Genomic DNA, 26,573 nt, shown 5'->3' with positions numbered 1-26,573 from the left:
ACCTATTCTCACGCTAATGAAAAATATAAAATTGTAGAGCCGTGTTGTCCAATATGGCAGCTGGGTTTTCACTTTTAAAATGTGCTTAATGCAATTAAGGAACTAAACTTTTAATTTTATTTAACTCTAATTAATTTATATTTAAAACTGATCCTCACTATAGTTATTGGAAAGCTTTTAAGTATGTTGGGAATAATTTGGATAAATGAATCTGCTTTTAAAACTATAAACTCTAGGGGCTGGCCCTGTGGTCGAGTGGTTAAGTTCGCGCGCTCCGCTGCAGGCGGCCCAGTGTTTCGGTGGTTCGAATCCTGGGCGCGGACATGACACTGCTGATCAAACCACGCTGAGGCAGCGTCCCACATGCCACAACTAGAAGGACCCACAACGAAGAATATACAACTATGTACTGGGGGGCTTTGGGGAGAAAAAGGAAAAAGTAAAATCTTTAAAAAAAAAAAACTGTAAACTCTATGAAATTTAAATACAGATCAAATATTTCTGAGAGGAATTTAGCAAACAATTGAGATGTGCTCTAAGTGTGAAATATGCACCAGATTTCAAAGACTTAGTATGAGAAAAAACCTTATTAATATTTTTATATTTGGTTACATGTTAAAATGATATTTGGACATATTTGGTTCAATGAACTATATCATGAAATTAATTTTACCTGTTTCTTTTTACTTCTTAATATGACTACTAGAAAATTTAAAATTATTTATATGGCTCACGTTATGTTTCAATTGGGCAATGCTGTTTAGCATTCCAGATCTGGAGGGTATCCATCCGACAGACCATGGAGCCTAGGACTCTCATTTTATAGATGCAGAATCTGATCTCAGAGAAGCTGCTTTATGCATAAAAGCCAGAATGGAGCTCCACGCAGGGCTCCAGGCACTAGTCACTCCATCTCTTTATTCCACTGGGCTGACCTTAAGAAAGGAGCCTAAAAGAGAAGGAAATAATTCCAGATCAAATTTTCATAAATAGCACAGCGAGCTCTGATTTTTTTTCATATTTTATTTTATTTTTTTATTTTTTAATTGCAGTAACATTGGATTAACTGATTTTTTAAAAAATATTTTTCTCCAAATTCCTAATTTGAAGAAAGAAAAGATTATGTTAATTCTATCCAATATGTATAACTTAATAAAATCATATAGCCAATATTATTTTAAAGATCATTTAAGATATCCACCAAACTTTATGGAAGGTAGCGAACCTAAAGTGGTTTTTTTTTTAACTGAAAGAAAGAGAAATACAAAATATCTGTTGCTGTTAATAGAACTTTTACCAAGAAGGAGCTTGCTTTTTAAAGAGTTTTATTTTATTAGTTTAAAAAGAAAAAAAAGTAAGAGTCTCATTTCGCACGAATAATGTAAATTGTTCTCCAATCCAAGTCTGGCCTTGGCCTCAGCAGCCCTCCATGCTGAGCCGAGATTGGAGCGCTTGCGTAAGGAACCCGAGGTGAAGCTCAAGCTGACGGGAAAATTACAGTGCAGAAGGCGAATATTTCTAATGCATATTTTATGCCTTTTTTGAAGTAAAAATTATACCTTATAATGAATGGTGTCTCCGAGGAGTTGGGTGTGATGAGCTAATCTTCAAAACCGAAGTTTCAAGACGGGAAATGTAGCAGCTTTTTGCCTTTCCCATCTTGTTGGGTGTCTGGCTTCTTTCTGAAATCATTATGTTCATATGCTTTAGGTAAAAGAAATCAGGAGCCTTTTTTTTTTATAGTGTCCTTTGTGAATCTCCTAATGCAGGTAAATAGCATATTCGTCTCGCGGCTGTTTTGCCCGTTCCCTTCTCACTTCCGCTTCCCTTTGGTTTTTAGAACTGCTCTAATGTTTCCGCGAAGAACCTACAGCAGCAGCTGGACGCCCTTGAGCGGGACAGTGTGAGCTGGCGGGCCGAGGCCGAGGAGTATGACAGGACCCTGACCTGCAGCTTGGAGTACTGCACCACAAGGGACGAGATAAACGAGGTGGGGGTGCAAGGGTCACAACTGACACGTTGCCCAAAAACCCGCTAGGAACCTAAAGCGTGTACCTTAAAGGCCACACACGCGCACGCGCACATAATACACACAATGAATCGGGAGACTTTTTTCACCCTTGACCTTTAATGCTCTAAGCAATGGCCTCAGAGCTCAGAAAGTTTGAGTAAACCTCAAGCTCCCAATTTTTTGAAGAGTCAGTATGTTGTCAATGCATAGAAAAACCTAAAATGCAATATTCCAGTTTTTTGGTTTGCTTTCTGCCCGCCCCTCCCCCGCCCCCAAACCCTTATAGCAGCCATTTGCTCAAGAGGATACAGCTCATCAGGGCGGAAAGGGTGACACAGTCCCTTTGCGCCCGGCTCCAGGCTGCTGAGATTCTATTTAAGTACCACTGACTCATGCTGACGGAGGTGATGAGGGCCACCGGAGCAGGCTTTTTGCCTCAGAGGCTACAAAGTATTATCACCAAAGTCAAGTGGCTGGTTTCGTATTTACTCAAACGGAGTGGCTTTTCCGGCAAAACACGTCCTAGAGAGAAAGGAATAACAGATGCAAGTCCTCAGCCTCCATGCACCCCGGCCACACACAGACACACGCAATTCCACCTCCTCTCCCTCAATTCTACCCGAACCCCACCCCGACACGTCCTGCACCGCAACCATCCTGCCCTGGATAAACTTCCATTCAAAGGCTTGCTTGTTCTGGGGGGAAAACAAATATGCATAACAAGGGTCCTGATTCTTGACTGACAGCAGAACACAGCTGCCGTAATTCCAGATTTGTCTCCATTAAGAGCAAAAGGTTTCTGATTTTATTAGTCACAAGTCCATTAGGAAAGAGAGTGGAGGAAAAACGAAGGGGTAAACCTTCTCGAATGTTCTGTGTATGCTGTTTAGACAATCTAGGCCCAGTGAGTATCAAATATTATCAAACAATCTTAGAGCCTGAATTAAAGTGTAATGACGCTAAATTTGAACGGTGTTCTAGTTCTGAAGTGCCCCTTCCTGCAGGCCACACTCTGTAGACCACAGGCAAGTGCAGGAAGGGAGCGTGGCTGGAAGGAAAGTGAGAGGGGAGAGAGCAGGAGAGGCCACTTGCATCCTGTTCAGGAGGGAAACAGGAACTAACACCAGTAACGATTTTCAATTTCGCAGTGTGCCACAGGACTGCAGAGTCTCTGCTCAGAGTCTGTGTTCCAGGGAGTCACTTTGAGCTAGAGACTTGTTAATTCATTGGGGGTTGAATCCATGCTGTAGCCTGCCCTCTTGTAGTGGAATGGCCTCTCCCCGTTCCTTGTACTGAAGTGTACAAGCACTTCAGTCAGGTCTTGTTGAGGAAAACAATCTTAAAGAGAGCATTATTCTCCCCAAGGCTATAAAATTAGAATTCACAGCCATGGAAGCAGTTTTTTTACTATCTTTCCCAAAGTTATCTTCTTTCTTCTTCTTCTTCCTCCCTTTTTTGGGGTAAACTTTGGTCTTGCCAAAAATCTCTCTCCCTGCGGTGATGTTCGGCACTATGTTTACTGAAACCACAGTCAGGCAGGCTAAGGGTTCTTCCCAGCTCCCCATGGTTCAGTTTGCATCTCCCTGCAGAGCTGTGGCATTTACGGAGCTGGGTCTCTCTGTTCAGGCCCTTCCCACTGTGGTTCTATTTACAAGGCTACCTCGTGATGAGCGGTGCTGGGAGCCAGCCGGCTGGGACAACAGATATCCCTTCCAGTCATAGTAGGGACACCCCAGGATTGTCTGTACCATAATAGGAATGAGCAAACAGATACGTGCGGGTCCGATTTAGGAATCAAATATCACTTTAAGGTGATCTTCAATATTAACAGAGCTATTCTTCCCTTTTGCTTCTACTTCAAATCCAAGTAATCTTACATGTAAGTTACAGTTTCACATTTAAAGGATCTTTGAAAATCTTTGCTACTTTTCTCTTTCCTTTCTTGTAGAGATATAGTAGGCATATCACAGTGTATCATACACGCCCTGGACTTTCCAACACAAGCCTGATGAGAAAATAATCAGAAAGAATGTTTTCAGTGCCCTTAGACAAGATCGGGCACATTCAGGGTGGTATGGCCATAGACTTAGTGCCCTTTAGTGAAATAAAGATGTGTGTTCTAGTTTGTATTGTGAATATCAGAGCACAAACAGATGGTCAGATTCCAAGTGGTAATAATGTTTGACACCTAGACATTATTATTATCATCACTATTAGTGTTTGGTATAGGTACTTGAAACATTATGTAAAATAAAAGCAGCATGTTATACTATTTTTTTTCCGTATAAATAACATAAAGTCAGATACGCCACCAGGGAGCTAGACCAAGCATAGCATTAGATTGTCTAAGTTGATTTAAAAAAACGCATTGTTTTGCTTCCAATGTGCTTAAAGTGCTTCTTGGAAGTTCAGGGGCTCTGAGTTGAAATAGATTTTGGAGGATGTCTAGTTCAACATCTTCACTTTTCACATGAGAAAACTGAGATCTGTACAGTTTTCATTTGAGCAATATGCTTCAGGACTGCAGCGTTTCTGCCCGTAGTGTTTCAGGGAGTCAGCGTCGGGCCAGGGGCTCGTTTATTTGGCACCAACCTTTGCTGGGCACCAACATTCTTGTCACTTGCTAAACTCATATTTCATTATTTACTTAATATTTTAGCCGATTCAACTGCTTCATGGTCTGAGGCTACATATATCCTTTTTCTATTTCCTCTTCTGTTCCTTATTTTCTAGCGTATCTGTTATAAACTCTATGATCTGATATAATAGCACAGTTCACTTGACTATTTGAATCAAAATTACTTCCTTGGCAATGCCATAACTAACGTTCGTGGTTTTAACTGCACTAAAGGCCCTTAGAAAAGGACTCGGTGCCTTAAGGAAAAATAAAGTGAGGTTCTAAATGAGATTTTTTTTTTTAATGTGATGTGATACTTCCTTAAAGACGAGGAACCATGGTTTTTTGCCTTGATTATCTTTGGGTAAAATGTTATTATTTTCTAACTTCATACACTACATAAGACATAGGAAATTACAAAACCTCATTTTCTCCATTTCTACCTACGAGAAAACACAGTCTTCAGACTGCCAGATTTTGTTGAGGTTTTTTCCATCCATTTCACACAAAGATACATTTGTATGCATGAATGTTGAATTTCACTATATATTTTCTTGCCTGGCAATATAAATAAGTTGTTAATACACAGCATTATAGACATTTTCTGCCTTGTTACATGACAGAACGTCATTAGTTACTCATTCTTTACACGTCTTTATTTAGAAATGTAATAAGTTCATATTGAGCATGTTTTCTTCTTTCAACCTCACCAAAAAAATTACCTTTACATTTACCTGATGTTGGTGGAAATTTGTAACTGAAATCTCATTATGGGTCACAAACAACTACTTTGCTGAAAAGAATAGTAATGACAGAATGGGGTTGATATCCATTTTCTCAAAATAAATTTTTCAAACAGAAGCTTTCGTATAATTATATTACTTCAGCCTGAAATTTTTACACTGTTGCAACATCTTGTCCATCAGGAAGGAAACAGAAGAAGACTTAGTGTATGTATATTCCGTATGTCAGTCTTGTGTTCCAGTCCCACATATTCTTTTGTCAATTTGTGTGTCCGTCATCTGAGTTCTAAGGATACGAAGATCAGAAGCAGTAAATTAGGATAGGCGAATGGTGCTGCTATAGACACATTTACAACTAATAAAATTAAACCTCCTAATGTCATATAGTGCTTTGCTGTGGACAAAATGACCACGGACAGTCACCCACAAGCAGGAAAGGAAGCAGAGAAAGAGTGTATAAATGGGCAAAACACCCAATGAGGGCAGCACTATGGGATAGTACGGATAATTATTATTTTCCAGATTGATAACCCTAATTCATCATTTTAAGAAAAAAATCTAAATTTTTTATCGTATTCAACAAATATCATTAATGAAGCTACTGTGTGCCAGGTCATAAGAACACAAAAGTCCTCAGGAAACTTGGAAGTCCAGGGCAAGTTAAATCCCATGGGAATTCACAGTCATAGCTGCCCATTATCAGGCTCCACCATGGTCCATTTTGATGGTATATGTAAGAGGTAGGAACGATTATAATTTATTCTGAAAACGTTCATCCCATAGAATTAAAATCTCTTAAAAGTTTAGCATTTAACATCTGCAACAGGACTCTTCTTTCTGAAGAATAGAGAGAGCTGAAGTTTAAAATCATAGTTATCACATCCAGAAAATAAAACCTAAATATATTAGGAGCACACAGAATTTTCAGAGTGGATAAGATACCTGTTACTGAGACATGCTGCCACCTACAATTTAAAATGGAGCAATTGTCACCTCTTTTAGAGCTGCCCCACTTTCTGCCGCTACAATTCTGGCCTTAAGTACAGGAAGATGGCGATGTGGTTGCCGAATGGAGGGAGGTCAAGAAAGTCTTGTGTTGGAGTCTCTCCAGCACTAAGGCTTAGTATTCTGCCATTAATAATTGTGGCAAATCATTTGGGTTAAATTATGAGTCTTTAGGTCCCATCATTTTAAATTCAGGCATCCTTGGGTGGTGATAACATTGCAACCTTCTGTGACTGGAAACGAATATTAAAAAGCTTTTTTCTGCAGTGGGCAAAGTAATGGTCAAGAAATGAAGCTCGTGAAGTGTATGTTAAGAGAAATAGACTACTTGTTTTGTATTTTTGCTTTTGGCCAAACATATCCCATAGTTCTAATGAAAGGCTTCTGTTTTAAACACATTTCCTTAGTTTTAAAATGTCCCATATCCCTCACATAGATTGGCCTTGCCAGCAACAGACTCACAAGTAATTCATTCTTGTGCCAAAGTTGCCTCAACCAGCTTCGTCAAGACTAAGAATAGCAAGCCAGCCTCACTGTCAGCCTCTTTCCCTTCTGCTTCATCTCAAAGAGGCTTTGCTCATTCCTAACCCTGCAAGAGGCTTACTGCTCCCTGGGAAATTTGGTGAAGATGCTCATTCTACTAGTTTCAAAAGAACTACAGTTTTAAAGTCTTAACAATTTTTTTCCTAAGTATAGCTATACTACCTTAGTCTACTTACTCCATAGCAAATGTGGAGGAGCCGAGCAAGTAGAAAGACAGGAAAATCACACTATTCCTTAGAAAAAAATATCTTTCTCTTCATTTGCTTAAGACTTTCAGAAATTTTATTAATATGAATTATGACAACATTTAAAGGTTTCTAATAGGGTAAAACTTATCTTGCCCCAAGCTTTGGGTGGCTTTTTTTTTTTTTTTGCTTATGTGCCCCAGTTGAGCAGTTGTCCTAGCCATCTCCACCATTCTCCATTGTTGACAAGCTAACTAAAGTTAGAAACAGCTGCATGAACAATGATACCACAGCCAAGCCACCATGACACTCAGTTCCTTTAAAAACATGATCACAAGTTGTGGGGGGATTAGACAGGAAGTTAAGTTTTCAGATTGGAATGCACAGGTAAGAAAATTAGGCATGGCTAGATTTTTCTGAAAACCTCAGTTGCTGAAGGTAGGTCATGCATGCTGCCTTCCACTCATATCTGCAATAGTCCTGAATCTGAGCTGGGAAAGGCACAGGATTTAAAATGGATTTCCAGTGGGTCCAAAAGAGGTAAGTGCCAGCAACTTGGTCAAAGGAGCTCATGTGTCAGAAAGAAGCTGATTCCATTTCACATATCCAGAGCACCAAAACATTCTTTGGCCTTATAAATCATCTTCAGAAGTGCGTACATTCGGAAGCAAACAGAAATTAAATTTCACTCATCGTTTATCAGTCTTAAATTTCTTAATCCAAAGTAGACTTGGAATTTCATGGTTTAGAGTTAAAGTGTTAAATCTCAGCCTTTCTGCGTTCATCACATAGTTTTCAAATAGATGTTGATCTTTCCCGTTTAAACAAGCAGATGCAACCCAGTGGTTATCAGGTTGATGAGAGAACCCCCCTTCCTTTCTCTAGTCTGAAGTTTATAATATATGCCATGTTCCAGTAAGGAAAAAAGGAATATAAAATTTCATTTTCCAATGGATAGATGTTAATGACAGGACTTTTTTTTCCTTTTATTTTATTTATGTTTATTTTTATTTATTTATTTATTGGTGAGGAAGGTTGGCCCTGAGCTAACATCTGTTGCCAGTCTTTCTCTATTTTGTATGTGGGATGCTGCCACAGCATGGCTTGATGAGTGGTGTGTAGGTCCATACCTGGGATCTGAACCCTCGGCTACTGAAGCGGAGCACATGAACTTAACCACTCCGCCACTGGGCCAACCTCTTATTTATGTTTATTAAAAATAAAAATTGTATTTGGGGGCCAGCCTGGTGGTACAGCAGTTAAGTTCACATGCTCTACTTCCGTGGCCCAGGGATCGCCAGTTCGGATCCTGGGTGCAGACCTATGCACTGCTTGTCAAGTCATGCTGTAGCAGGTGTCCCACATATAAAGTAGAGGAAGATGGGCACAGATGTTAGCTCAGGGCCAGTCCTCCTCAGCAAAGAGAGGAGGATTGGCAGCAGATGTTAGCTCAGGGCTAATCTTCCTCAAAAAAATAAATTAAATAAATAAGAATTGTATTTTCAATTGTAGTAAAATTCACATAACATAAAATTTACCATCTTAACCATTTTAAGGACGCAGTTAAGTGATATTAAGTACATTCACATTGTTGTACCACCATCATTACCGTTCATTTCCAGAACTTTTTCAACATCCTAAGCAGAAATTCTGTACTCATTAAACAATAACTCCCCATTGAGGACATGTTTTTTAATATAAGAATCTCTGGTTTCCTCAGATGTGGTAGTTATTACACCTATCATGGCAGCTTATGACTTCGGGGAGAAAGTTCTTGCCAGACTTTTATGTGACTAACTAAGGATGTAGTCCCTTTGTATCTGAATCCCATAAAATTGACCTCATTTGTCCTTTCCTTCTAAAATCAAACACATACATATTAAAACACCAAATACCAAAGAATTTAAATATTAATTGGTTATTTCACAAATATGCCCACTAAATATGTTATTTTAAATATTTTCCTGAGTTCTAATGGTGAAATAGTTTTCAAATTTTGAAGCTATAGGTCCTTCCATTCCTTCAGAATGTTACTGATTTTTCAGTTTAACTGTTTGATATGGTCTCTGTGCTAGGTTTAGTTTGTAGCCTAAAACTAGTGTTCAACAATTTTATTTACTATATAAGATAAACAAAACTGATTAAGTAGAGGTGTGTCAGATGCAAAAATTGCATCAGTGTAATAATTTCCACGGATGCAAGTCTGCTAGGGCTTTACAGATAATTGTCTCCAGGAAGTGTGAAAGATAAGGTCAAAGATTTGTTTTGATAACATGCAGAATTTGAAATAAGCCTTTTGAGAAAGCAAACATTTTCTAGGGTAAATATGTTTTTCTGCATTATGGGTCTAAAATCTAGCATGTACACAGCCTTTATTCCCTCCCAAATAATTTATTTGCTGTCATTGAAAATAATTTTAATGTATTTCTGACTTTTCTTATCATAGCTCAAATTTATCAACCATGACATTGTTCTTTCTTCCTGTTAAATGCTTCCATATAATCTGAGAAATTTTATGTTTTCTCTGTACTTCTCTTTGCTGATAATATAAAGAGAGCATTGCCTGTCAATATATTTATTCTTCTTGAATATGGAGAAGGGCATAGAAAGTGCAGCATTTAATGGAAGTGGACTGCTTAGAATTTTGGTTCACTGGTAAAGTCAAGCTATTTTTTAATACTGTCATAATGTATACCCTATTCTCAATGTATAGCCATATACTCTGTTTATATACAAGTTAGCATGCCATCACTGGTGACACTGTCACTTTACTTTCCATTTTTGAAGGACCTCTGAAGCGAATGGCCTACATCTATAGAGTAAATCTCTTCTGAAAACTGCTCATGAAAGATAATTTTTAGCTGGATTTGGGCAAATAATGTCCTTTTCCTGCTAAATCTCAAATTAGGTCTCCTCTTCCACCCCACTAATGTCCTTGGTGGTTTAAATGTAAACACTTCATTGACCTCTGCAACATGAACAGCTCCTTGGAGCCTTGATAAATTTGTACCTGATGGCTCTAACAGAGTGTTGGGAGATGGGAGGGTCTGGGACAAATATTAGCACATAGAGAACAGAGTGAATGGGGAAAACGATGTTAAATAAATACAAATAAGAAAACTAGAGTCGTTGATAGTGTATAATATGATAAAAATGTTCTTACTTAGAGGCCAAAAGATGTTCTATAACTGTAATCTTAATTATAAATTACAAATCAAAAATTACTGAGAACAATTTATAATTACTTATACTTTGAGGATATGTTTAAATTCACATTATGTGTTCACTTCGCAGACTTTTTTTCTATTGACAGTCACTCTGAATGCATTTTTAAGATTATGAATATTTTGAAATGTTAGATATTTTGATTTATTACTAGTGAATATTAGTGTTCCCATTTTGGAAATTACCTCTTTCTTTTTATTGAACTGCAGCTCAAAGAGTCATTCAAAGATATCAAAAAGAAATTCAACAATTTGAAGTTTAATTACACTAAGAAAAATGAAAAAGCTCGGAATCTGAAGATTCTTAAATATCAAATTCAACAAGTTGATATGTATGGTGAAAAATTACAGGTAATGAGAAAGTGTGTGTGTGTGTGTGTGCACTACTACAATGATTGTAAAATCATTTGTATGTCAACTTTGGATGCCTAAATCTTGGGCTTTTTTACAGCATTGGAACTGAAAAGGTAGTTTTCCGTTTTTATAATAATTGGGTTCTTCGTGTAAAATATATGATAAATTGATTTGTCTCTTGAGGCAGCTCCAGAATGGAGCCAGAATCCAGCCTCTTTGTTCCATTCTTCCTCCCAACGCACACAAACACACACAGAAACACGCGTGTGCAGGCACACATGCACACACCTTTTGTACACCTCTCTTCCTTTTCTTGTACTCGCCTATGTTAGGAACTTTCCCTGCTGCTCCCATAGCCCCTTATACCTATCCAGATTGTCCCACATCCTGGCTAGATTGAGTGTCTTTCCTAGGAGACAGCGAGCTTACTGAGGACAACAAAATACTTAATTTTATGACCATTGTCTTTTCTTTATCATAGTATCAGTCTTAAAATCAGGAATAGATCCTGGTATATGGTAAATTTTCTATGTGTTTGCTAAATGCTGAATCAATAAACCATCTGGAGGAAAATCCATTTGAAATAATTGTGATTTTAACACATTATAATGGAGGAAGCTACAAATTTTTTTCCAAATCTTTCTCTTAATATTAAATCACTAGCTCGCCTCATAAGTAAAAATTGAATGTTGTATTTACAACTTTCTCTTTTTGCACAGACTTTAAAAAGGAAAATGGAAAAAGTTGAAAATAAAACTTCTTTATTAAATTATCCAAATAATAAAGTTAGTGTTCTTCTGGAAGCCATGAAGGATTTGCAAAAACATGTAAAAGAGTTTGACAGAGTTGTGACAGATTACAAGAAGAATTTGGACCTGACTGAGCATCTCCAGGAGATGATAGAAGAGGTAACCTCTTCTTGTTGTAATGGTATCCATGTGTAATGTTGTTTTAAAAAATAACTCTGCTGCTTTAAAACACTACTGCATTAGCTATTATTGTCATTAAATCCATGTATCATGCTCTTTTTCATGATTATTTCCTCAGGAAAATGTCCTAAAATAGAATTGCTGGACCAAAGGGGATGAATGTTACAAGGTTTTGATTGTATTGGCCAATTGCTCTTTGAAAAGATTTTACTAATTTACTCTTAACAGCAACATGTGAGGGTTTCTCATTTCCCTATAACCTCATCGACTCAAGATGTTTAACCATCATGGAATTATGTTCACTGCTGCATATCTGTTTAAAATACTCAAAATTACTTATTTATTTCACAGAATTTGAAAATATTTCGAAAGAAAAGGTGATACTGAGATTTTTCAGGTACAAAAATGAGGATAAATGGTAAAGTATGCGTAAATTATGTGAAATTTGACAAGTTAAAGTTATTATTTTGCACACTTCCTACTGAAGAAGCTCTACCCTTGAAGTTCTCTAGTGTTCTTTGTAGCCCATTATTCTGAGATACGAAACCTCTCTCTTTATCACCCATGCAGTAGAGTTTTTAGATTTAACACCACATTAAGGAGGATCAAGATGCTCGTTCTTCTATGTCTGATATACGGGTTTGCTGTAGCTCTGTGGCACTTATTCAAAGCCAGCTCCTAACAGAGTCGTGTGTTTCTATTTCTCACTCAGTTTAAGTGCTCCTGGGCTTGAGCAGACGCATTCCTACCACCACAGTTATTTATTCTTAGTGAGAAACTGTGTCAATTCTCCACGGTGCTTTGACAATAAGACTAACCTTCGATTTAAAAAAGGTCAAATGCTATTCTTTAGATGATATTTCCTCAATCCGTAGACTAAATCTCATTTTTCAAAGAGAATTTGTTTTATTAGAGTGTTAATCAGGCAATACTTTATCCATGTATTGTTAATGATTTCAGTTAATTAGCCAGGATTTTGTGTGTTTGGGCCTTTTTCTTTCCTTTAGCTGATATCTGGATTCTTTCTGTGCCATATATTTTTTGTACTGCCTATTCTTGTGAGTCTGCAACACTGCTCTAAGGAATTAGACTTCAGGCAAATCCAAGAAGGCAGGAATATCTAACGAATTTCCCTACTTTACTTTCTTATCTGACTCTAATATCCAAGTGCAAAAGTATTTGATCATGCTTTGATATTTTCTTTGTTAGGACTTAGAAAGGTCAAACTAATAAGAATATAAAGTTTGAGGAAATTGAAATTTGATACTTCGGCGGTCAAAATGAAGAACTTTAGAAGGATGCTGTCTCTTTAATCCTACTTTATCCCATTTTGATTTAGTGTCACTTTTGGTATGAAGATGCAAGTGCCACAGTTGTAAGAGTTGGAAAATATTCCACAGAGTGCAAGACAAAGGAAGCCGTGGAAATTCTCCACCAGCAGTTCAATAAGTTTATCACACCCTCAGTGCCACAGCAAGAGGCAAGGATTCAGGAGATCAGCGACCTCGCTCAGCGCTTATATGGTGAGGCCTCTTTTAAGATACCCGGTGATTTGCCATTGAACAAACCTATAGTGAAACTAATCTAGCAGGAAGCAGAGCATGGCAAGTCCTCAGCATTCTCACTAACCAACCTATTCACGGAAAAGGCTCAAGATAAGAACCCACATCTGCAAAACTAACAGCAGGGAACTGAGGAAGGAACTTCTGACCATAGGAGATGAAGCCTGCGGATGCTTAACTTCCTTGTGTAAACCCTCCTTCTCTAGTCTCTTTTCTCCCCCATTCCTGTTGATCTTCTCCAGGGTAATAAAACTAGAACAATACTCAGCTTCTGTAGACCAAAAAATCTAATTTCCACTAGAGTGATTCCTTGAAAAACATACAAAACTCCCATGAAACTTTAAGTAGGTATAAAGCTAAGCCCGAAGTCTACAGCTTTCTCATTTCTGTGAGGGCTACAGTGTGTGGATAAAAGAAAGAGCTGGAAGGGGCTGGCCTGGTGACGTAGTAGTTAAGTTTGTGTGCTCCGCTTCCGTGGCCCAGGGTTTGCGGGTTCAGATCCTGGGTGCGGACCTACACACCGCTCATCAAGCCATGCTGCGGTGGCATCCCACATACAAAATAGAGGAAGATTGGCATGGCTGTTAGCTCAAGGCCAATCTCCCTCACCAAAAAAGAGAGAAAGAAAGAGAGAGAGCTGGAAATTTTATCCTTGCCTTCCTTTCACCTGTAGAATAAATGGGAGAACTCAACTTATGGTGTCACAGGTACTGCTTTCCTCTTCTCCATGGCTAAGAAAGATAACACAGTTGTCAGCCTGAGAAGTCCTTCTATCTAAAGGAGGCCCCCATTTAAGAAGCCCCTTTGGGTGATGATGGCCCTTGAGAGTGCTAAGGGATAAGTTTCATGAATTCCCTAATATTGTTAACTAAGAGGCCAAGAGCAATACCCAGTAACCAGGCAAATCCAGCCCAGAAAGAGGATAGCAACAGCTGCTATAAAATGCATCATTTGGCTGCCCACAGCTGCTACCAGATAAATATTTTCTCCTGCAACATGAAGTATTCTCCAAGGGTAGCCATACAATTTTTGTAGAACAATATATCCTGTACTACTTAATATTAAATTATTGAGAATGAATTACTAATGATTTTCCAAAGGAAAAGGGTAGAAACATAAAAATAAAATACAGATTGAAAAATTCGTGAAATCTAATTGATGTCTGATTGTTATTATAGTAACTGTAGGAGTGCACTAAAACATTTTGGAGGCACTCTGCTCCCATAATATTATATATGTTTCTCTCTATTACTGTACTTTTCACACTGTAGCATAATTATCTGTTCATTTGTCTGTCTTCTCTACTGACCATAAGCACTTTGAGGGCAAAAGAAGTATATTTTATCACTTTATTTCAGTGCCTATTCAATTTCAGGACATGGTAAATACTCACAAAGACACCATAAAAGTCATGTTCCCCTCGCATCATGCATGGTCCTGTATCGTGCTTTCTTTCTATTCCTGGCCATGATCACCAACTGCCACGTTGTATGGTTATTTGTCTGTTGTCTGGCTTTCCTTACCAGAGTGTAAGCTCTGTGAGGGAAAGGATTTTGCCTGTTAGTTTACCGCTTCCTGGTGCTTACTAAGTGATTGACAAATATTTGATGATTAAGTGAATCATTGAAGGAATAAATGAATGGCAGGTGTCTTCATCTGTTTAGTATCAAAGCTATGCATTTTTAAGAATTTGTTTCAAGTGAGATACTTTAGGAATGTTATATCAACTCTTGCAGGCCACCCAAGCATTACTGAATCCAAAGTTTTAATGCAAATACATTTATCTCAAAAAAATTTTGAGTACCTATTATGTACTAAGAGCTGTGATTGCTACAAAGACAAATAAGACCTAGTTCTTTCATTGGAGGATCCAAAGTCCAGGCCTAGAAGTCTTGATATGGTTAAAGCAGTGAAGAAGGATAAAATGTGTGCACTGGTGTTCCAGGGCTGCCGTAACAAAATACCGCAGCCTGGGGGACTTAAACAACAGAAACTTATTCCCTCACAGTTTTGGAGGCTGGAAGTCCAGGATCAAATCGCCGACAGGCTTGGTTTCTCCTGAGGCTTCTCTCCTTGGCCTGCAGTTGGTCCCTCTCTTGCTGCCTCTTCACAAAGACATCCCTCTGTGCGCAGGCACCCCTGGTGTATCTTCCCCTTCTTAGAGGGGCACCAGTAACATTGGATTAGGGCCTCACCCTAATGGCCTCTTTTAAGCTTACTCACCTCTTTAAAGACATTGTCTCCAAATATGGTTACCTTCTGAGATACTGGGGATTGGGACCTCAACATATGAATTTTGTGGAGGGACACACTTCAGCCCATAATAATGCACAATGAAGTTTAGCCTAAGCTGTAGAGTGTGATAGCCCTGGGTTTAAACCCTGTCTCCTCCAGCTATTGTCTGGGTCACCTGAAGAGGCTCTTTCGAGCCTCGGGTTGCTCATTTGTGAAACCCAATAGAGCCTACCCAAGGACATTAGATAGCGCATATAAAGTGCTTAGCCCCAGGCAAATCATAAGCACTCACTACATGGCACATATTTTTATTATTATTCCAAGAGGGAGAGAGAAAATCCAGTTGGGAATGGTTAAGAACATTTTCACAAAGATATTGGCATTGAAGAGTGGGTGGGGTTTTAAGAACAGAAATAGGGAGAGGGGAGAGGGCATTCCCAGAGCGGGAAAGAATACTCAGTGGCTGTGGGATTTTGAAGGAAGAGTTTGCTGGGTCAGTCTGGCCAGAGATGAAATACGTGAGGGAATCAGGGTGACACACATTTGGGAGAGGCAGGTGGAAACCATATCACGGAGGGCCTTGAATGTGTGCTTTTCTAGGGAGGGAAGAACCACTGAATGTTCTGAACAGGAGAAAACTGATTAGAATGAAGCTTTAAGAGTATTAATATAGCAACATTATTTAGGTTACATAAAAGTGACATGATACAACACATGTAACCATTTTTCTAGAATACCATAAAAGACTATATTAATTTATTTATGTGTTCAGCAAGTATTTATTAAGCACTCACTATCTACCAGCCCTTACACCAGACACTGGGGAGATTAATTAACGCCTGGGCTTTTTTTTTTTTTCCTGCTAGGATTTGACTTTTAAAAATAGTTTTGTCCCATCTCTTCCCCAGGTTTTGAAGAAGGGCAGAAGTATGCTGAGAAAATAGTGGCAAAACACAAGGAGGTTCTTGAATCTATTACTGAATTATGTGCCTCTCTAACAGAGCTTGAAGAAAAACTGAAGGTAATTCCTTCTTCCCAGAATATGTATTTTCAAGTGATATAAATAAAAATGTGTTGATTGAGTGTCTTCTGGTGCAAAGATGTTCTAATGGAAATTCTCGAGGGACATAATGTGCACATTTGTTTCACAGCTTTCTAACATAATTATCTGGGTGTTTCTGATAATTAATTCTGTTTCTTTTCCATCACTGCAGAGAAAAATATTGCTTGGAATGAGGGCTAAACACAATTAAGGTGTCTCGTTTACATTTTCATGGATCATGTCCTAAAGGATAAATGTGTGCCATTAAAATCAAAGCAAAGTCTATATTAAGTAGCCTTATGCTTTTGTTCATAAATAATGAATGTAATGTGTTAGGGGTGTTTTTTTCCTCCAAATCATGGCTCTAGAGAAAATACAACTAATCTTCAGGTACTATATTCATTGAACATTCAGCTTCATGCAAATATTAAACCAAGCATGCATCTTTCATAGAATAAAAAAGTGACGGTAAAAAATATAGAGAAAATATGTTGATGTCCATGCTTAGGCAAAATCCAGTTAAAAGACAGAAATATATGTATTCTTTTGTCTTTGTGGGTCGAAAATTGGTTTTATTAGTGCAGTTTTTACAACTGGCTGAAAGAACTGGTTATTTAGTATGGAGGGAATGGCAAGCACAGGCTCTAGAGTGAAGCACAGCCACCACCGAGGAGTACCAACTCCTCAAAGTATTGGATTTGTGATTTTGAATAAATTACTTAATCTCCCTAAGACTCAGTTTCCTGATCTATAAAATCGAGGAAATAGGGGAACCTAATTACAGGGTAGGCCCGAGTATTGACTAAGAAGACACCCCTCGTTCTTGCTGTGGTCATTCTTGTCATTGAGACGTAATGGTGCGCTTGCAGTTCAGAGTAGAATTATGTATATTTCTAGCAACCATTTTTTCTGCATGAATTTCCATGCCATAAATTTGAGTACTCATTCCATTCAAAATAGTTTGTCAAGCTTTTAAATCAATGGATGCCCAACCAAATTATCTTTTCCATTTGGTTAAAGATCTGGATTTTTTTTTACTTTGTTTTTTTTTTTATCATTTTAAATGACACTACTATGAACATCTTAATGCATAACTCTTTTTCTTTCTTTTGTATTATTACCTATGTGTAAATTCTCCAAAGCAGATTTGGGTAAACGGGTATGAAGTTGTTAATGTTCCTTATATATATACACACACACACACGGAATTAGAATAATATGTATGTGTTAAATTGCTTTCCATAAATGTTTTACAATTATAATGCCACCGGTAATGTATGCATGTGCCATATATCTTATATTCTTTTTCTACATTTATTATTTCCTCCCCACCCCTTGAAGATCTGTTTCTTCTCCTGACTTTCAATACACAGCCTGAAAATCACTGCTCCCTCTGACTCTTTGCTCTCTATTGTCCACAGCATCCCTCCCATTTATGTTGTACATCTTGGAGAGAGATCCGCTTAATAAAATATCCTCTCTTAAAGTTATATCTCTTTCTAGCTTTCGCCTTCATGGCTATTCTTCCTGAAAGCTGTTTTTACTCCCTCTCCCCACTTCCTCATTCCCCATTCCTTCTACCCGCCCCATAGTCAGGATTTCACGCCCCCCCTTCTCATTCCCAGTCCACCAGTTGGATTCTTTTTTGTAGTAGTCGAGAGCCTCCTAATTATCCACTGCAGCGATCACCCTTCCTAAACACAGTTCTGCTAATGTCATTTTTACTTTCAAAACACTTCACTACAAACTCTCCACTGCTTACCAAATAGAGTTCAGACTCAAGACCTTCCAGTGTTGTGAGGCAGATCGCTGTTTCAAATCACCGGGTTTCTCCATTCCGTGTTGGTTCCTATTTCCCTGGTCTCCTACCCCACGCTCCCGAGTTTCCTGCTTCTGGACCTTTACTTCACGTGCGTGACCTTCTATCTCTGCTTATCTAAATTTGACCACCTCTAAGAGCCCAGCTCAGTACTGCCTCCTCCACGACTCCTTCCTTAGCTGTGTCACCCCTTCTCTGACCTCCCACAGCACCTGTGTTCTTTCCCACCCTGGTCATCGCATGCAACTACTGATCCCATCCCAACCCCTCTACTTGATGACACTCGAAGAAACCTTATGGCTCTGCTCAGTTTAGCATCCTACACAACATTTAACACTGGGTTTTGCCTAAAACAGGTTCTCCAGAAAGAGTATTGGCATTTGTAGGAAAAGCTCAAAGGATTGGTACAGAGAAGAAGGATCGTTCAATAGCTCAAAAAGGTTTGATTTGGGTGAATATAAAAATGAGAAAGGGCTTTTTTGGCAAAAGAAATAGGCACCAGCATTGCCTTTATGAGTTACAGCCTGAACAAAAGCTGGTGAAAGAATGCTCGCTAACACACTACAGATGGTTGCGTGAGAATATAAACGTCTAGTTTTTATGTTTTTAAGGTGATGCTATGGCTCTCTTTTGCAGGGGTTATTAAAAAGTAGTCCCAGAGATCCCTGTCAAGGCTGAAATAGTCATAATAATCCTTTCTATTTTTGTATAGCAATTCGAGATTTACAAAGGATTTTCATATGTATTACCTCAGTGATTTCCAAATAACCTTGTGAGGATGATAAGGCAAATGTTGTTTTCTTTGTTTTAGAGGTAAAGTTCAAAGAGGATGAAAATGCTTTGCTTGGGGCCCAAAGTGAGTAGTGGTGGATCTGGAATTTGAACTTAGGTATAATTTAAAATCCAGCATTCTTTCCACAACCACTCCCATTTTGGAATTAGGTATCAAGCATGTACTAACGCAGAGTAACTTACCAGTGATACAAACCAGTCTAAGTTTTAGAGTTGAGACTAAAAACTGAATCTTCCCAGTAAGTGTCTCCCCAAATCCTCTGAGTCCGTGTAGCATGTGCACTGAGGAGCATGCTTGTTTCTCTAAGGCCCATCTAATGACTGTGTTCCGTGTGGAATAGAGAATCTTGTCTTGCAGTATAATCATCAGCCTAAACCAGTGTTCTTTCACTTTGTGTACCTCTGGCTCATTTCACCTTCATGAAGTCTTTTCGGCCCGACACTGGCTATGCAGCTGTTTGCAAATCCCCTCTATTTCCATGACAAAAATGGAGCCCCATGAACTACAGGAACAAAATATCATCACCCACATGAAGCATTCCTTTGTTCTCAGTTATTTTTTTTTCTTTACCATACTCAGCGATATTTCTTTCCACTTTTCATGAGTCTCTGAAACATTTTGCTTGTATGAATTCTCTGGATTTCCTACTTTGTTGTCCACTAGAATCTTTGGTCTTTTCTACCTCATTGCTTCTCCCCCAGACTCTCCTAATGGTTTAAACTGCCATGCACAATGGTTCCTTTCTCTAGAGAATGCTCCTGGAGGTGCATCCTATCTATCGTAACAATGACTTTTTTCCTGCTAGGCCCTTGAACAACCAGTATTTACTGGCAATAAACTTTATCAAAGTGATGAGGATTTTAGGCTGGTTACTTTTAAAACTACAGATGAGAAGCAGGCTCCGAGGACTGGAATTTTGCTTGCCCTTTTGAGAGACATTTGCGTTTGTGAAGGAAGGGGGGATGACCTTGTAGGGACCTGAAATTGGCCACCCCAGGATATGTCTCTTTGGCATCAGGATTGTTTTGGGCTGATTGCTTTTGATGGGCTGGGACAGGGAAGGAGGCTCTGGGGAATGGAACTTGCCCTTGTTGGGACACATTTACATTTGTAAGGTAAATCTCTATCTGTAAAAGGTGTCTCCCTCTCTGTACCTGGAAGAAGAGGAGAGATAACCTTGTCCCTAGAAGCTCTTAATGGGGAAGGCAAGAACTTAAGATGGTTGCTGTCTGGCAATCTCATGTAACTGGTTTAGGGTGGTGGCGTCCAACCTTTCTAACCTTTACTTAATCCGATTTGATTCTTGTCTAAAAGTCATGGGATCACCCAATGACCAGACCCCACCTGCACTGATACCATTTTAACTTTTTTTCATGTTCTTTCCTTTGTCTTGTAAAGAGATGACTCACATACCTATGCCTTAAATTTAGCCCTAACCCTCAACTCGGGGCAGCAGCAGGAGCTCTGACTGCCCGTGTGTCCTGTCCCCATGCCAGCGGGGGCAGCAGAAGCAGCAGCAGAAGCTCTGACTGCCCATGGGCCCTGTCCCCCTGATATTCCACACTATTCTCTAAATAAAAGAGCACTACTGCCAGATCTTGAGAGTCCAAGAAATCTTTCTTTCGACTCCTCAGCTCACCGACCCCGCATCAAAAGGAATGAGGAAGGAGGGGAATTGTGAACTTGAAGGGAACATGACGTGAACATCATGGGAATACTTCAGTCTCTTGTAGAATACATTTACTGAAAAGTTACACGTGGCCTCTGTTTTTTTCCAAGCGGTTATTGTTGGCAGTGTTCTTCCAACTTTCCTGGCCCAGGTTCTCACTAACCATCACTTTGTGTAGCAGGGAGACATTATAAGGATGAATCTGACTTTGGAAGATTTCCACGATGAAGGTATTGGCCTACTAAAAGAACCAGTGAGAAATAAGCAGACAATATTGAAAGAAGAAAGGAATAAGGTAAAGAAAACTATTTAACCTCAGCTATTCATACTTTTGTTTTGAGGTTAGAGTCATTGTGCATTCCAAAAAAAGAAGTGAGTTGAAGCCTTCTTATCTATCGGAATTGTATCTTCCAATGTAAATGCAATGTGAGTGTCCTCATCCCTTACTTCCTCTCTACCGTTACTTGGTCTTTCTTCTCTTATCCCTGCTATTTCCCTCTGAGCTCCTCCTATTGAACACTGGAACCAAGCATTTCACAGTGGCACTGGGACAGCTATTCAAACACCACAGCCTCGCCCTAAACCACTTATATTTTCCCCATCTTTAGCTGCCTTTCCCATTGTCCTTTTGTATTCCACCCCAACTTCAGGTTTTACTTCTCCCTCTTTATCATACCGCCAAGCTGTGATTTTGTTCTTTTGCACTACCCATTGGAAGACCTTAATACGTGAAATTAGATTGTATCTTGTTCCCATAGAATCTGCCTCTAAGAGGATATTTCCAGGCACATGTACTAAAAGATAGAATCCAACTGAAATATAAATATGAAATTATTTAGAGAAATGTTTAAATGACTTTAAAACCTATGCATTACAAATAAATTAAGCATGTAACAAAACCTACAAATACTCACAAAATGTAAATGTATCATGATTTCAAAAGCATGATTTAAATCACATCATTATGGATTTTCAGGATAAATTGCTCACTATCTATTCATAGCTGCTGGACTATAATTAGCTCTTGACTTTTTGTTTTGCCAAGTCGCCTGCTCCCAATGTTTCTCTCTTTCCCAAAGAACTAAAAGAACAAGCAGAGTCAATGTGATTCTCAACTGCCCCCAAATTAATAAAAAATACTTCCTATAACCTGAGAGTTAAAAAAAAAAAAATCTCCCCACTTATTGCAGTTATCTCAAGGAGAAAGATTTATCTTTCCTTGAAGTCAATACAGTTCTCAGAGCTTCTTTATAGGTCCTTTTCCACAGGTTAAATCTATGTCAAGGTCTAGTGCAATCATACGACCACCAGGCAGCAAGGACCAGCAAGCAAGCTGACTTTTTTTGTGGCATGGACTTGAGACTTTTAAACTCGGGTTCCTCTCTAAGGCAAAGGAAAGCTACCAAACCTTGGTCTTCTTGTTTGGACCTTAGTCTTATATCACATGGTCTTTGGTTAGTCTGATTTGTCTAAATCAGAGTTTCCCAGCATCAGCTCTATTGACATTTTGGCCCAGAGAATTCTTTGTTGCAGGGTGCTGCCCTGTGCGTTGTAGGATGTTTAGCATCATTCTTGGCCTCTAACGATGCCAGTAGCACCCCTCCTTCATCCAACTGTGACAACCAAAAATGTCTATAGAAATTGCCAAATGTCCCCTCGGGAGCAAAACCACCCTCGATTGAGACTGACTAGTCAATTTAATAAAGAATAATATTAAATGCATCCCATTTTCTTAACTAAATTTCTAAGAGATACTAAGTCCAACAGCCTATTATGTTTTTCAATTCTGCACATTTTTCTGCATTGTCAACCACACACATTTACTTAGAAATGAATGTTATTGCTACCAAAGAAAACAAACTCATTTATACTTAGTAAAAATAGTTTTTCTTGCTTTTATTTATTTTTCTTAGAAGGAAAATTAAAGGAATAGAGTCCTTTAAATAAAAAGCAAGATTTACTTTTGTTGATAAATCACTTTTATTTTACTACAAATTAAAAGACATGATAGATCATCAATTATTTAGGACAGAAGTGAAGGTCCCCAATTACAGCTGTCAGGAACTGTTGCTGACGTTGTTTCGCATATACATTCCAGTGCAATTGGCACAGAAAGCAAAATGAAAGGGTGGCAGTAATCTTCACTTTTAAACAACTCGATCACATTTGTCCTCTATTATCTCTATCATTTATATTATAGGTCAGATGTAATAATTCCCCAAAACACCATGTGGGCAGATAACAAGAAGCACGATGTAAAAAGCTTGTCCAGGAATCACTGTGTTCAATTCTGATTCCCTTAAATGGTGTTGATCTTCTCTAGAAAATTATTTGAGTCAGAAAGAGCAATTCCACTAAACTATTACAAGAATATATTCATCACAGAATTTTCTCCTGGAGAGAGTAAAGTGCTTCTCATTTTTCTGACCTAAAAATGCAACAGGTAGAATTAAGCAATTTAGTGAATGCAATGCCTCTTGCCCTGCTAACAGATTAGCGATGGAGTTTTATCCCCAAGGTGAGCACCGAAGCTAAATCTATAGTAATATCTAAAAACTCCTAAGAGTAGATGGAGGCACAGAGTATGAAGAGCCTCGCCTAAAGTCACAAACTATTCGGGAGAAGATGAAGGCTTGGGCCGCCAGCATTTACAGTTCCAGAATTCTAGTGCTGGAAGGGATTTAACAATCATCTGATCAAATCTCATTTTACAGTTGAGGAAACCGAGGCCGAAAAAGATTAATTAGTTGCCTTCCCCAAATCACAGAAAGTAGTGTCAGCACTGGGCAGGCAGCCCAATTCTCCTGAATTTCAGCCATGTAACTTTTCCACAAGACCGAAGGAGAGCTGCAAGGAACTGCTGCGCATAAGTAAGCCGGTTTGTACTGATACCAGATTCCCAGGTCAAACCTTTCGCCTCTTTCTGTTCATCTGTTTACATGATGATTAATAAAGCAATAGCAGGGAGCTACTTTTGTACCAAACAATTCAGTGGAGCGCTGTTATCAAACTGAGTGAGGACGGTCCCTGGGCCCTCCTCCACTAATTTTGATCACCTGGTGGGGTGGGGGTTGGAGGAACGTTCTTGAGACACTTGCTTAGGAAAAAAAATGGGAAAGAGATAAAGTCTTCCTCACCATCTTTCTGTCCTCTTCTCTTTTACCTTTTCCACCCCAAGTGCCCAAAAGTACCAAGTCACCCCTTAGCTGCCCCAAGCCTCTTCCAAAGGCCTTCCCCAGAAACACCTTCATAGACCAAGTCCCATGCTCAATAGCTTTCTTTCTCCACTTTCCACTTACCTTCATTAAATCTTATTTATCCCAAGATAAGCCTATCTATTGTGGAGATATTTGGGAAGGTAAAGTCTTGTGGTGGTCCCTTAAATTTAGCACGTAGTTGGCTCCTCTCTGTATATACTTTGAGAATTGGTTCTACATATTTAGTTCAATGGATATAAAATATCATTATAGTCTCTCTTCTAGATAATCACATTGTTTGCCTACATGACAATGATTGTAAATCCAAGTGATTATGTCCATCAGTGGAAATGAAAGTCCAGAAATCCTGACAGAGATAAGATCTGAAGCTATAGATTTAAGATTAATTAAAAGTTAATTGTTAAAATGTATAAATTTCCAGTTCTAAAATGAATGTCATTGGAATGTAATGTACAACATGGTGACTATAGTTAATAATACTGTATTGCATATTTGAAAGTAGCTAGAGAGTGGATCTTGAAAGTTCTCATCACAAGAAAAAAAAATTTGTAGCTAAGTATGGTGATGAATGTTAACTGAACTTATTGTGGTGCTCACTTTGCAATATATCCAAATATTGAATCATTACATTGTATACCTGAAAGTAATATAATGTTATGTCAATTATACCTCAATAAAAAAAGTTAATTGATCATTAGATATGAAAGTGGGTGAGATTTTTGAGAGGAAAAATATATAGAGAAGATTAGATAACTTAAAGATGAGATCACACATCATTCAAAAGTCTACAAGGTGGGAAGAGAAAAAAGAATCGATGAAAAAGACAAAGAGCAGCCAAGGCTGCAAGAGAAACAAATTGAGAATGAGCTATGTTCTGGTGATTCAGATCAGAATTTCCCAGCAATTTTCCCAGAACACATCAGACTGATGTAAATATGCCCTGTCCGTGCTGAGATGTATAGATTTACTACCCTTTTCTGGAAACATGCACACACACACACACACACATGTGATTTCTACTAATAGCAAAGATGGATTTGTGGTGGGAAAATACAAAAAATAGCTGGTATATGTGAATGTTTGGAAACCATTTTCATCAAGGATATCTAGGTAGACCCAGGAAACTATAGCTCTGTGAGTTTCAAAAGGAAATTTTGTAAAATTCCATGATGACCCCAAAACTGAAAGCTTATTTGCATTTGGGAATAAAGGCAGAAGCCCCACGAGACAACATGGATTTACTCAGAAAAACTTGTATTGAACTCACCTTATTTTGTTTTCTGAGATAGTTCTTTAATGAGTAATTCTAGGCTAGTGCCAGAGGCAAAATTTATTGTGATTTCAGGAAGTCATTTGATAAACATACTCATGATATCTCTCTTAAGATAAGTGGAGAAATGTGAACTGAATGAGAGTTTGGTCAGGTTATAATTGTGCCCAGGAGTATTAACTAGTTCATCAATGTCAACCTGGAAGACAGTCTGCCTTGAGGAGACATCTGACTTTGTCCTAAACTCCGTCGTTTTCAACATTTTTATCAACAATGTTAATGGACAGAGGAGGTGGGAAATTTAAGTTGATTAAAAACTTGGTATGAGTCAGTAGTCCCAAGTGGGTCTTATAAAAAAAAAAAGAATTAATATAATTACTACAATGAAAACATATCGTATAGATCAAGGAGATGATGATTCCACTGATTACTCTCCATCGGGAAAGTAAATAAATCCTGGACATAAACATATTTAGGAGGGGAACATTAATAAGTAGAAATGCTCCTAGAAAAAGATTTGAGAAAACTGTATCTCTTATTGTCAGTAGAAGTAACCTAGTAGTGTTGTTTCCATTTTAGGAATTGTAGGAAGTGAAAAATTTATATCCTTGGATTCCCTTCTTGAGTTTGGCACCATGTGAAAGTGACACACAGGACTCAGGAATGAGTAACCAGTAAAGGCTGGATGGGAGAACATGGCTCAGATTTTCCTAGTGGATTTCCCTCTGATTTAGATAGACTTGTCTACCTAGGCACTTAGGTGCACAGCTAGACAACCACAGGCTTTCTGTACCTGGATTTTTAATGCCTTAGAACCAATGTGAATGTACCCATTTGGTGAAAGGCAGATCCAACAGAGAGGGCCTCAGGGAGACAGAGCTGGTGCTCAGTGTCTTCTTCCAAACCCTCAGATAGCTACATCAATTCCTCCCCAGGAGGAAGAGAGGAGTGGGGGACTAGCATGGACTTTTACCCAAGTTTCTCTCCTAAACTTGCTGCAAATTTTCAGACAATTTTAAAACGTTGCTCCTCTCTAGAGAGGCATAGGTTACCCAAAGAAGTCATTAAAGAGTAGCCTGCCCCTGGATGACCCTCAGATCAACAAATATCCATGTTCTCCTTTGAAGGAGCTGATAGCCCAGGAGGAATGGGACCTCCAAGAAAGTGACCAGGATGGTGAAAGTTCTGGGAGCAGGGCAGAAGAAGACCTGGAGGTGTTTAGTACAAAGAAAGAGACTGAGAGGTTCCAGTTCTCCAAATTTCTCCAAATGGTCAAAGGGCTGTTAAAAAAGGAAACAGTTGGATATCTTTCTATGTTGCTCCAGGAGGTCAATTCAGATCCATTGGTGAATAC

At 38.7% G+C, this 26,573-nt stretch overlaps 1 protein-coding gene across 17 annotated transcripts in view; it reads left to right on the top strand.

Moving 5' to 3' along the window:
• CCDC141 (coiled-coil domain containing 141) overlaps window positions 1-26,573 on the top strand; it is a 176,547-nt gene that overhangs the window by 143,292 nt on the left and 6,682 nt on the right. For 14 of the 17 annotated variants that reach the window (XM_070508185.1, XM_070508184.1, XM_014834088.3 and 11 more), the window contains 6 exons: window positions 1,841-1,990; window positions 10,539-10,679; window positions 11,402-11,590; window positions 12,951-13,134; window positions 16,317-16,429; window positions 20,910-21,026. In XM_070508185.1, coding sequence (XP_070364286.1) covers window positions 1,841-1,990; window positions 10,539-10,679; window positions 11,402-11,590; window positions 12,951-13,134; window positions 16,317-16,429; window positions 20,910-21,026 — 894 coding nt within the window. The remainder of the gene's footprint in view (window positions 1-1,840; window positions 1,991-10,538; window positions 10,680-11,401; window positions 11,591-12,950; window positions 13,135-16,316; window positions 16,430-20,909; window positions 21,027-26,573) is intronic. The other 3 variants (XM_070508186.1, XM_070508183.1, XM_014834089.3) reach the window with 1 other exon arrangement.

Source organism: Equus asinus, chromosome 4 (genome assembly GCF_041296235.1).
Source record: "Equus asinus isolate D_3611 breed Donkey chromosome 4, EquAss-T2T_v2, whole genome shotgun sequence".
NCBI classification, from domain to species: domain Eukaryota; kingdom Metazoa; phylum Chordata; class Mammalia; order Perissodactyla; family Equidae; genus Equus; species Equus asinus.
The sequence above is the reverse complement of the archived record's forward strand: the minus strand, read 5'-3'. Positions and strand labels throughout refer to the sequence as shown.